The 13,555-nt window shown below is 47.1% G+C and overlaps 1 protein-coding gene across 1 annotated transcript in view; it reads left to right on the top strand.

Moving 5' to 3' along the window:
- Positions 1 to 6,697: 6,697 nt before the first annotated feature.
- The window catches only part of LOC114847382 (anosmin-1), a 31,313-nt gene continuing 24,455 nt past the window's right edge, over positions 6,698 to 13,555 (top strand). Inside the window, exons 1-2 of the mRNA XM_029137028.3 lie at positions 6,698 to 7,047; positions 12,208 to 12,255. Of these exons, the coding sequence (XP_028992861.1) occupies positions 6,856 to 7,047; positions 12,208 to 12,255 (240 nt within the window). The 5' untranslated portion in view covers positions 6,698 to 6,855. The remainder of the gene's footprint in view (positions 7,048 to 12,207; positions 12,256 to 13,555) is intronic.

The raw sequence follows: 13,555 nt of genomic DNA, 5'->3' as shown, positions 1-13,555 counted from the left end.
GTTATGCATTATATATCCATCCCAGCTGGCTATGAGTGAGAGTGTATTATATAAATATATTATTATATTATTATTATATAGATAAAATGTATATAGTACATGTAATACATTTTAAATGAAATGTATCTTTTTCTTTTTTAATTCATTTCTGTTCTCCACGGTGTGACGATGTGGATTTTAATTAACTTTTACATGTTATTTTAGTCTTACTAGCATTTCAGTCTGTGGTTCTCAGCCCTTTGCTTAATCCAAGTAATGCAGCATTTTTTCGTTGTCAAATAAAGTCTTATGAAGCACTGACACAAGATGAACAATCTACAGCTGAATATCACTTGTCCAGTGAATCATATAAATGATTTTAAGTTTAATATGTTTAATGGCCCTTTTATTAGATATGAAACTTTTATGTAGCCTATATAAAAACTCTCACAACAATAAAATATATAACTATGTCAGACTCTTAATGTTTTAGTACCCGAAAGACTAGCATCTACAGTTATATGCCATGAAGTGAGAGTATTTTCTTATTTTGTTACAAAAACATTATAATAAAATAATAATTTGGTTGCATTATATCAACGATGGATTCACCACCTCCCGTGAATAAAATACCAGCATTCCTTCACGTTGTGTGGCTGCTCCCTCCCTACATTGTTTTCCTTGAATACAACCATCTCTTGGGATTTTAGAAATCCTGAGCCTCATCCCAACTCTCCCACACTCTGCTGCAAAATACTTGAGGTTACAGTCTGATTAGGCAAGAAGAACCACATAGTGTACAGTTGTAGCTGAGGCTTTTGGAGGAATATCCACACTTTTTTAATAAAACAAGACTACAAATCTTTGTTTTTTCTCATGAATAATACGATGTGCATAATAAACATTGATCCAGAGCTAAAACCAAACCACATTGGGCTAAAATGGGTACATCTATTTTCCTTCCTATTAGATCAGGCCTTTGGCATTCGCTGCATTTGCCAGGCATGCCTCGGCACTGTGCTAATGGAGTCGTGCATGACTGCACCCTGCGTGAATGCTCACTCGCTGCTGCTTTGAGCTCGCTCTGGACTTATATTACATGGAGTATGGTAACAGCGTTTCCTGCCATAGAGCTGGGGCTGACCTCCTAACAAAGAACAGGTTCAAGCCGCCTCCCCTCCCCCAACCCTGGAAGCCGATGAGGGTCACATGACCTTTGTAGACAGCACTGAGGAGCAGTGGTAATATGTATGGGTGGGGGAAGGGAGGTGAGTCACACGCCTCTTGTTGTGTCGTTATTAGACTGGGGGAGAGCTGAGTCTGTAGCGAGGGAATGTCCAGTGGGGCATCCATTTGCTTTGTGCTCTAGTGTCCACTGACATATTGGATTTAGTTCCCTAAGCCCTGCTGCTTTATTTACACTGTAAAGAGAATGGCAGCATGGGGGCTGGGCTGTCAGAGCCAGTCTGGAGGAAAAGGCATTACTATTTGTGTGTGTGTGTGTGCGCGCGCGATCATTCGTGTGTGCATGCACACGCGTATGAGCTCGCGGCCGAGAAGGCAAGCCTTGTGTTCTCACTGTACAACACCTCCCCCACTATCTGCCTCCCCCTCCCTCGCCTGTGCAGCCATCTACACCAGCTAGACACACACAAGAGTATTTGTGGTACACAGTTATGTCATAACCTACATAACCATTTGCCTTTTACACAGTGCAGAGATGAATAACACAGAAGAGGAAGTGTAATCTGTTTTCAAATGCAAAGCTTTTGAATTCATACAAACAAAAAAAAAACTGAAAACATCTGGAGCTGCAATGAGTGATATCTACAGCGTGTGAGCTGCTATAACACACTGTTTATTACCCATTCTCCTCAGAGCCTCAGAGCTAAAATTAAAAAGCGTGTGTGGTTCTACGATGCCACATTCCTCCTCCTGCCTTAATCAAATTCCTTTAACAGGAGAGGGGGAGGGGGAGAGAAGGCGGGAAAAGCAGACAGATGTCAGAAACCGAGGGGTCGAGGACAGAGGTCAAGGGTTGGTGACCTGGGCACCCAACAGACTTGCCTTCCCTTTCCTCCTCCTCCAGCACAATGGGAATAAATTATTTTACAATGCTTTCTTCTTACGCCGACATTTAGCTCTACAGTTTTCAAATTTCCCTTCAGGCTGCTGATTGATGACTGGAATCTTACATGCTGCTTAAGGAAACAAAAGGCCCCTAATAAATATGGAGCGAATTTAACATTTTGGACATTTCACTTAATGGTGTGATGACTTTACCAGAGGAGCGGCCTCCTCTGACCCAGTTACAGCTGGAGATTATCTCCAGCGCCTTCACATCTCTTAATGTGAAAAGCAGTGAGGATAACAGATCAACCCATGGAGGGATGAATGTAAGGTTTATTAAAAAGGCTACTCATCTCATGTATGTGCTGTGCAGACGTGTGTTCAGCCAGCAGCAGGTTTAGCTCAGCTCAGTTTGGGGGGCACTACCCTGACTACAGTCATTTACTGAAACAAACTGGTTGAACCTATTTAAGTATGTATCAAAGAGGATAATAATAGCTGCTGTCTATCTTCAGCAGTTTGTGCTTTTTCATCTCAGACATCTACCAGACATTGTGTGGGTATGAGGATGAATGGTCCTTGAGAACAAAGTACTGTGAATGCACTTAGCTAATAAGTACTAATCTAGACATTGTGTCATGGTGAAGACTGCATCACTGAACCATTAACCTGAAAATACATTTCAGATTTGGCTTTTAAGCCTTCAACAGCCACCGTACAGTAGAATCTCACAGCCGCGCGGATCTCCCAGTCACACTGTGCTGTTGACTGCGACGTGGGGGATGGGCCGGTGTGCAGTGGATCACTGGTTTCAGCCCGCTGCTTTGTCACAGCAACATAATGCTGTGTAATGGGCCTCCGCTCAAACACACAGAGCGCGGTGACATGTCAGTCCCCAGCGTCACCTTCCTGGATCACAGGTTCACGCAGAACCGTCGGAACACGGACGTGAACCCTGCTGCTCCTTCTAAAAATACCCGGTGACAAAGAGAGGCATGTGGCATGCGTTTACAAGGAAGAGAGAACAAAGTGTGTCATCACACACCCTGATGATAATCAGTTATCAGCTATGCATGTTTGGCTCCGATATGGAAGATACAGTCATTTACTCTCTGTATCATTTCCCTTTCAAATGAAACGCGGATAAATCCCATTAAACACGCTATGTAGGAGCTGTGTGTGTGTGTGTATGAAACAGCTGCATGTGGTATAGTATTGTGGACACATATGTGACATAGAGAAATTGCGGTGTATTTCAAATTGTCTTCGGTTTTCCATCATGTCTGATTGTTTGCATGAGATGAGAGAACAGCCCACCCCCTGATAAATTTCCCATCGTTGGGTATTAATGCTGGATCATCTCCTTAAGAGAGAGAGAGAGAGGGAGAGCGCCGTCAAAGCCTCGCCTGGACCTAGATTTTGTCTGTGGACACACTGCCATCTAGTGGTGAGCAGTGGCGTCGGTATAACGCCTCCTACCAAACAATGCTGCGCTCCTCAGCTGGTGTCATGCTGCCAGTGCATCAGAGCTGTTTCATAACTCTCTTCCCTTTGATTCCCCTCCGAGCAAACACCGGCCCACCTCATATAACGGTTCGGCTCGCTTGACTTGCCGACGGCCGCCGAGGAAAACACTGCGGCCGTCAGTCAACCCTCCATCAAACCTGACACCAATGGGGGAGTTACATCTGTGACGGGGTGTTTATATGCGAGTAACAGCTTGTTTTAAATGGTGAACTGTTACGACCCCCCCCCCCCCACACACACACACCCCCACCTCCCCCATTCCACCCCCGCCACCGCTGCACAACGCCGTATTGTTCGGCAACGTGGCGAAAGAGGGAAAATATCCCATGCTGGCATCTATTTAGAAGTCATCGGTTTTTCCAAACCTCATATGCAAGACTAATATTTTCATTGGGAATGTTGCAAATTCTTGCGAACGCACCGTGAGCGAAAAGACTTGAAATTATGAATAGACAAAAGAGTGACTGTCCGCCCGAGGAGATTTATCAGTGAGGCAGCTTATTTAGGGTGGGAAAAAAAAGTCCACGTTTTATAGGCTTGAAGACGTAACGATCCACCAGTGGTTCACCTCAAAGGAGCAGTGTCCAGCAGCATAAAGCTCCAAATGAAGCCCGGCGTGTAGGCCCGCATACGTCACAGCTGCGACAGATGCACACGCCTCTGGCTGGGGTTTCATCTCAATACTCAGAAAACAGAGTCTGCTAATGCAATGGAATAATTAACATGCTAACATTGCAAATCAACTCGCTCCAGTTGTGTCAAAAGCGACCGGCGCTGATTGAAATTAATACGCCGGCTTCTCTGGAGCCTGTTAGTCAAACAGTGTCCTGCCGTAGCTCGACCCGGTGAAACGAACAAAGGGGACCAATAAACAAGATAAATTGTTAAAATAGATTTTTTTTCTTCGCTACTTCAAGAATAGTGATTGCATTTATTAACTTGGCCCATGATGAAAGGTGGTTAATCAACCGCTTCATGAGTATTGACTCTGGCAGTAGTTCAGACTCTGCTGTCTGTTACAATGATGTCATTGTGCTCGTTTGCTCCCAGAGATAGACATTGTGCTTTCTTGTTTATGGTTGCTGCTGATTTTCCCCCCAAGCAGTTTTCACAATTTTCATAATTACCACGATTTGGGAAAATATGATTTAGATTTATATAAATGTAAACCCGTACACTGAAACCGGTGATAATATCAGGTGTGTCGGAGTTGGATGTCATTACGTGGGAGGTCTCTCACATTCAAACACCAGCCACATAAAACATCACAAAATCATTTATTAGAAACACGTTGAGCCTCTAATAGTGAAGTTGGGATCTGTCTTTCATCTTTTTGCGTGATAATCCCGTCTTTTGTTTGCTAATGTTCCCAACAGACGCTGTTTGCCTGCCCTGATCCCAGTGGCCTCCCATCAAAGACCTGAACCAGTCCACCTGCCCCTTTAATATGCATCAAAGATACAGAGTCGTTTGAACGCCACGCGTCATCGTTCTCGTGAGCATGTGGGTTGAAACCTAAAACTACCGCCTTATCTTTCAAAAAGTCTTTTGTTGCAGCACGTGGTCAAAAAAAAAACCCACATTCATGCAATGCTAGGAGTAAAGACACACAAATCTAGTTGTCAGGCACAAGAATGACTCAGAAGGTGCCACTGGTGGAACATAAAGCATTTTCCAAACCAGTCAGATGATGCTATTAACCTTTTGTGCAGGTTAATAGCACTTACAAGCAAACCAAACCCTGCATGGTGTTCGTTATGCACATCAGGGTGTATTCATATCCAAGATAAGTAGTAAATGTACGTCAAACCCTGTCCTGACGGCCATGTTGACTGGAGATAGCTTCACAGTCTGACTCCACGATTTGGCAGAGGCAGTGAAAGAGTGGCGTCGGAGGGCTACGCGTCCCACAGACTGCAGGAGATAGCAGGACCACACACACACACACACACACACACACACACACACACACACACACACACACACACACACACCACCACACATGGCTGTAATAAGTGCACAAATTGGGCTGTTACCGTGTTTGTTAAGGTACGCAGACATCCGTGTTTAAATATTTTAAGAGTAGCAAGGGATTTCTCACCCGGAGCTGCGCTGTTTGTCTCAGACCACCAGGGAAAGGAGCGCATCCGTCTTATCATTAGAGAGCTGTGACATGATTTGTATGACACACAACCGCATTTACATTCAACCGTAGCGGGCCCGCGCTCTCGTTACCCACTCTCTGCCCACTCTCACTGAACAGATGGTGGAATTGCGATGGACGACATATGGATCCGTGTCTGATGGGACGCGTCGACGTTGACTTTATGATTGCGGTTCAGGATGCACTAATATGGGCATGTTAGCATTTCTGCGGCGAGGCATGGGTCAAACTGCTTGGTGTAATGCATAATAGCCCCGAGGCAACATGGCAGCTGAAGCCAAATCTAATGATGGCGTTTAAGTGTGTGTTCACGCCCACTCTGCATACAGTTTAAGAGCAACACCTATAAAACTTCATTACGCTGCCGCCGTAATGGGGTTCAGGGAAGTACTCCAGTCGACGAAAGCAGGAGTGTCTTGTAAACCCTCGAGGGGAAACGTCTAATTGAATGCTCACGCTTCAGCCTCAATAAATAGAAAGGATTTCTATTTTTCCTACATGTCACTCTTTCTCCACACCTGAGGCGATGGGATGAAGCCAGAAGCTGGGAGTCCATGTCGAGGAATTTTAGCCAGGACGTGTTTTATAGTTTTCCATGTAGGATTGTTTTTCCAAGCTACTGTTAAACTGGGAGGCGAGCGGTAAATGGGAAAGGGCTTCCCTGGGATGTTGGCAGGCTTCAGGAGGCCGTAAAGGCAGAACGCCTGTCTATTTTACATTAAATCCATCTGTGTGGTGGTTATGCGAAATGATTTAATACATGGAAATAAGGAAAGAAGAAAGCAACTAAATGCATGAATAATTACTAAAAATAAACAAAGCCCATCTGAGAACAGCTCATCATTTGCGTTCACGCACCCCGCTCCCCCCCCCCTCGAGGCACGCACGCCGAACAGACCTCTCACGCACGGAACACCGCGCCAGACTGTGCGGCAGTCTACCTGCTCCAACGCTCCTCGCGGCTGTCACTCAGCGCGCGATCCTCCAATCGCGGCGCTCGTGCGCCCTTGGCTCCTCCCCAGCGTATAATTGAAGTTTCTGTAGTTTCTCCGGTGGAGGCTGCCGCGCAGTGTTGTCCGATCCGTGGAGGGATTAAAAACGCAACAGCGGGGACCATGTTTTGTGGGAGGCTGAACGCGTGCGTGAGCCTGTGCTTGTGGATTACGGCGCTGACGAGCGTGGGGAACGCGTCCGCGAGGAAGCAGGAGGACTCTTTCTTCACTACCAGCATTTACCGAGCGAGATGCGCCTCGAGATGCCTCAGCCTGCACATCACCCGCATCTCCGCCTTCTTCAAGCACTCGCAGGTACGAGCATGTGGCCGCTGTCGGGGACGAACGCGCTGGTGTCATTTCCCACCGGTGACAACGTGCGGAACGGTTCACCCCCCCCCCCCCCCCCACGAGTCAAACCTGCCTCGCGCGTGAGTCCATTGTGAGCAGTAGGTCACAAGCGGCGCCGGGGGACTCACTTAGGTCTCGCTTCCTGCCAGAGATGATCTGTTCTAACGCATAGAGTCACCAACGGCAGGCTGAGTTACTTTTCTGCTGCTCATCTAGATAATGAGTCCTCTTCCCCCGTGGGAACAGCCCACAGTACGCGTTCTAGTGTCCCCATCAGCCGTGCTGGGATGCAGACCCTGTCTGAAACTACTTTAAATTAGTTGTATTCTTTGCACGGCTGGGTGTGTGGTGTCAGAAAGTGTTTTTCACCCTCCACTGGAGCCACTGTTCTCCTCCAGGACTCCTGAGAAAAGGACTGCTCTCTGATCCTTCTGCTGGCTGCTTCCTTTCACCAGCTGTCCGTCCGTCTTGTCCGTCCGTCCGTCTGGTCGCTGCCTTTGCACTCGCCTCATTTGCATTTGCAAGGTGCATTAATGAAGCTGTATAATTGTCAGGAAACACGAGTAGAGTTGGATTTGTCGTTAGCGTCCAGTGGATCCACGGTGCATTGTTTGTCTTTGTCACCAATTAAGTCTGCTTCGGAAGCACTGAAGCGTCCACGTGCGATGCAGTGGTTTTCAGAGACCTGGTGCTGGCTGACACCTGGGGTGAAGGATGAATGGAATTAAGTGCAATTAACATCCCGGCAGGATGGAAAACTAGTCGTGCTTTGCATCCGAAGGGCACGGATGGAAAAAGTAAGACGGCGAGCGGCGTGCTGGGAATGTGTTGTGGAGAATCGGAGCATGTGGTGGCCCCTCGGGGCCGGTTGCAGAATGAAATTAGTGACCAACTAACTGAGAAGTCAGGCAACTGATGGGCGTCTCGCCTCTAATGAACTGCTAATGGTGGATAATAAATGAGTGCGGAGCCTCAACCAGGGGAAATAAGAGGCAGGTATTTGTCCAGAGAGGGGCATTTTTGTGGCTGGCGATAAGTGCGGTGGCTTGAACAAGCATGTGGGTCTAAGAATAGAAGGCGGTTGTTGATCATCTGCAAAGACTGTCTGATGCTCCTCAGTCTTTCATGTAAAAATGCAGGGTCTGGTCAGCTGCACAAACGCAAGCCCCCCCCCCACACACACACACCCCTGCCATGCCAATAAATGCCAGCATCACACCTCCAAGGCACCAGCACAGGCACCGGGCTGCTGATGTCGTTCCACTGAGGACGGACCCGCTAAGCGGCGGCGCCCGCTCGTGCTAAATGCGATAAGCTCTAATATATGAGCGGAGCGCGCTCAGTCAGCGCGACCCACAGGTGGATCCGCTTCCCCTGCCGGATCCCGTTACAGCAACGGGTCGACGGGCAGCTCCCGGGCTCTGGGCTCCAGTGATCGAGAGGACAGACCTCTTAATGCAACTTGGACATCCTACGGGGGTCATCCAATACTCCACGTGAAAACCAAGACGCAGCGCTTTCCATTTCAACGGGAACACGTTTCCTGGGCTGCGTGTCGGCTCTACTGCTTCCTCACATGTCACGCTGTCTATATAGACCATTGCTTGTTTTGGTTATGATACAATTTGTCCTCTTAACACATTCTGCAGCTGCAAATGAAAGCTCTGCTTCTCGTATCAACTTTAATTCAGTCATTCTGTGAACTGGAATGACACTGGAGAATTTAGCACTTACAGATGTTATGAACACCCACGCGCCTTCGCTTTTATGTGTCTGAATCAGAGGACAAATCAGAGGCTTTATTTTAATTGTTGCAATTATGAATTAGTATGAAATGGAAACAAGCGCAGCGTTGCAGAGTTAGAAAACCCTCGGGTAGTTCAAGGGGTGTCAGATTTATGGCAATTCCAGATTTATTGATGGAAAAGTGTTTCCAAATACAGATTTATTGACGTTTTACTCCACTTTTGGGGAACTTGTCACCCTAGTATAATAGACAGAAAGGGGAACACCCTACCATAAATATTAGCCTCGGACACTCTAAAATATTAAGAGCGAGCTGGGATCCCTGTGCAATAATGTACTCTGAAAGCATCAGCCTTGTAGTGGATTATTTATGTGGGGACCTGTGAAGCCAAAAACAAGGTGTGTCCATGAGACCTTGTTATTACATTCAGACATTCGAAGCAATAAAAGTGTAACATTTTAAATTTAGCCATTTGTCTCTAATGTGCTGCACCGTAAAGTCTGAGCACGCTGCGTGAGAGATTTGTGTTTTAGGCGAAGGGAAGAAAAAACATTGGAAAGCACTTTTTCCGTGTCCCCTTGTTTTTGCCTTTGATATTAAATAACCCGCGGTGGAATCAAATCCCCGCCAGCGCTCGTCTGGTGTGTGGGGTTTTTCATTAGTGAAGACAGCAGATGAATAGGGGTCTATGTAGCCTGGCCTCCCGTCCCTCTGAGCGCCTTTAAAGCATGACAGTCCTGTCTGTAAATCAGCCCCCGCTGCACCTCCACCTCCTCTGACAGACAGCGTTCGCTCCCGAGCCGGGAACTTTACACCGGTTTCGCCCAGGATTTGTGAGGCGGCCATTTATGCCAGCGGTGGATGTGCGCTCAGCGCGTTAGCTCGCTTTCAGAGACCCTGTCAAATAATTCATGTAGCGTTAATAATTGACGAGTGGAATGACCACAGCCCTCACACCCAATTCAGTCGCAGCCTAAATCCTGAGGGCTTATGTTTAAGTGCTGTCTGTGGCCTTAAGGAGTTATTCTGGTGCTGCCCGAGGACCCCTGAGCTGCCACAGAGGACACAGAGACACCAGTCTGTCCTTTGAAGCGCCGGCTCCTGGTGACTCGGCCATAAACAGGCTGTGTTCGACAGGAGAAACCTACTGTAGACGTGGGATTATAGGCATTGACAAATATTTAATCAGTGTAAGGCGAGAGCGGTGTAATCCAAATCGCCGACTCACAGGAAACAAAAGATTTCCTTTTTCAAAAGGTGGAATGCCGTCCTCGAAGATAAAAGGGGTTTAGTTCAGGTTCTGCTCCGTTGTCTAGACAATACAACACGCCCTTGGCCACCTGCTCCGACTTCTCAGCCATAATGCATCTCTGTGATAAAGCTCCTGTTTACATGACTCAACCGGTGTCGGTAACAAAGCAGCGCGTTCACCTTAGCCTCACAGACCCAGCGTCTGTCCCCCAGTCACACAGGAGGATGTCTGGAAAGCGTTCATTCAGCGGAGTCCTTGACAGTCCTCAGCACTGCACAGTGTTCAGCCTGCAGAGGAATGTCATGGTGAGTCAGAGGGATGGAGTCCTGACCTATAATTATTCCCCCGTTGGTCCCTGACATGGTGGGGTCAGGCCTGGACAGCTGGGGCAACATCCTGCTGAGCCTCTCTGCTACATGAATGCTGTCACGCGGCAAAATTAGCTTCTCTGTGGATCCGGGCCCGTCGCCGTTGATGGACGGGCGACGAAAGGTGTCAGAGAACACCACTGATGATTTAGAACACGGGCCGGAGTCGTGACAATCCGTATGAATTATCCCAAAGCGCTCTCCGCGTGTGTAGGTTTTATTTACGAGGCTCAGTGAAGGGGATCGCTTTTTTTTTTTTTGGTGGGGAGCTTCTCGGGGGTTTTAATCACGGGGAATCATTTAGTTTAATCAGCATCCAGCCAAATGGAGTGACGGTGATCTGTTTCACACTAAAAGCCAGAAAAGCTGCTGATACGCACTCGACTCCTTTGCCAAGTTAGGGCTAATTTCCACTTTGGTAACAAACTGAAAGAATATTTCTCCGTCTCCCTGGCGCTCAGCCTCCTATATATTTCATCCTTATCTTCAGTTTTTTGCGGACGAGGTCCTCTGAAGACAGGACCATACAATCGCGGATTCCTTTGAAGCCATTTGGCCATTATCCCTGACACTAAAAGCACAGCACTAACCGGTACTGTATGTCAAATTAAACCCTTTAATGATAAGTTCGCTCCTAAGGTCTCATGGGAAATTTCTTCTGGATTACATTGTGGGAAAAGGCTTTGAACTTGACATTGAACTTAAGCAGACTTTTTTGACTGCAGACCCCTAAAGTTTGGCCGTAACCTGCTGGTTCACTGCAGAAAACAGAAAAGCGCAGAGGACATCTAGAAGCGAGGCGCTGATCTAGGTCATAGACTACAGCGAATTCCATTAATGGAATTCTGAATTCATAATCCCCCATTGAGAATATTTGCATTTCATTATTTAGCAGACGTTCAAAGGTATAAACAAACAAGAGGCAGTGAAACGTAAACCAAACCCGTATGTACCATTTTGATTAGCTGTCATCGTTTAGTGACTAGTTAGTTGATGATAGTGAAGACTCCAGTGTTGAATAAGACTCACATCAATTAAATGAGTCATGTGTCCTCTGCTGTGTTTACAGACATTCTCAGCTGCTTGCTGGAGGCCAAAAGCCTGGATAATGGCAGCGGCCACATCACGGGTTGTTTCTGCGTGGCACATTCAGGTGTTTTGTCATTAATCAGCCGGTCACTTATCTTTCACCTTGCACTTGCCATCCAAGGACGGCTCCGCCTGCAGAGGACGACAACATGATTACACGTCCTAATGGAATTCAGGAAATGACCACTTGCGCGAGCCCATCTGGCCCCATCGGTCCTTCGCTTGACAACTAACAATATTTACACAGGGCATTTATAAATGCACGGCGTTATTAGGACCAAATGTTTGCCCTCTCTAACGCACACAATGTGGACACTTGCACAGCAATTAGAGAAAATTGCCAGTGTGTGCAGCCTACGCGGCAGCGCTGGCTTCCTCGCTCGCCTCAGTGACCTCGGAGGTGTCTGTCGGGAGATCAAACGGGTCCTCAGAAAAGCTGAGGTCACGTCCTCTGCTGACGCTGGCCTCAGGTTTGCTCAGGCCCCGGTGCCACTGACCCCCCGCTTTCCTGCTTAGGTTACATGCCCTCGGCACGCAAAGCTGACCCAGAGTCAGCCTTTGAAATCGGTTTGCTGTTCTCAAAATGTAATGTGTTGGACGAACACTATTTCTTCTTTTTAATACATTGTGAAACAATAAACAAACTAATATTGTCTTTTCCCCCGCAGAATAACGGATCCTTGGTGTGGTGCCAGAATCACAAGCAGTGCTCCAAGGTAGTGTGGTCTTCCTTCTTTCATGAATGAGACACATGCCACATACATGGCTCATTATGAGAGGATAATACAACATAAAGCGCGCAAGTCACAACAGGACTAGTTTTGTCACGCCTGCGGGAATCAGTCTGAGAGCTGTTAGCTTAGCTTCTGCAGACAGAACCCTGAACAGCCTGAATATGCTCTATGGCCTCTATTAATCAGTTTTAAGAAGGTTTGGCGCTAAATGCCTGTCACTTTATGAAAGCAAGGCACGTTGGCGTGATTTCGAGTTTCACTAGCATGCATTACAGTCGGCCTCCTGCTTTGCTTGTTTGCCTTTCGTGCCCTGTCCCAATGAAGGCTGATACAAAGCTGGTGTTGACAGCTCCTCTGGAAAGACGGTGCTGACATATTCTATCAGACTATCTTGGAGCTGTTGACAAGGCCCCCTGAGATGTTCTGTATAGACTGTAGACAGGGAACTAAGGTAGTGGAATCAGAAGGACGCCGGGTCCGAGTAGAAATCGGACGCCCTCTGTAGCTGTTAGAAGCTCTCGCCACATCACACAGACTGGGAAGCTTCAGCTTTCAGGTGCTGTTGCCCAGGAGGACGGAGGGACAAATATGTAAAAGTAGAACCTACAAGGTGTGTTTTGGGGAACATGATGACAGATGTAATTCGTGCTTGTATTTGTTTTCTTAACTCAAAAGGACAGAGTTGGGTTCTACGGGGATGATTAATTGGAGATTCTGAAAAACACAGGGCGGTTGATTCATGTATATTTTTAATGCATTGCTTTCTTTGCATGGTCTTGCATTTGTTGTACAGCGCATATTAATCACAATCAGAGGCCCGTAATGAACCGACCTGCAAAACAAGTCCTCGTTTGATTTCTAAATTTCTTTTTTTGAATTTCAAATTGTTTCTCCCTGACCATTTGCATTCGACCGACCTGCAGCGGAGCTATTGTGCTTTGTGCTTGCTACATCTGCAAGTGTAAGGGCCATTACCCCCTCCCCCGCCTCACCTCCCCAGCAAATGTTGGGACTTAACAAAAAGGCCCAAAGAAAATGATGCTGATGAGAGGTTTCTGGAATATGTCGCCTGGGATTCGTTTGTATCAATCTCCAGGGGGAAGGCAGGTCACCTTTATTGGCACCACGTGAAACCTCCTTTCCACCGCGAAGGCCAACGTCAACTCTTGGCACCAGTAATTCCCAGGTCACTCAACGAAGTTTAATGCTTAGAAAACGACTGGTTGGCTGCTTGTTGACTGCCAGCACTGCATACTGTTTCCTTAATCAGCTAGCGAGCAGT

This window comes from Betta splendens, chromosome 21 (genome assembly GCF_900634795.4).
Source record: "Betta splendens chromosome 21, fBetSpl5.4, whole genome shotgun sequence".
NCBI classification, from domain to species: Eukaryota; Metazoa; Chordata; class Actinopteri; order Anabantiformes; family Osphronemidae; genus Betta; species Betta splendens.
Note: the sequence above shows the minus strand (reverse complement) of the source record. Positions and strands in the feature narration are given on the sequence as shown.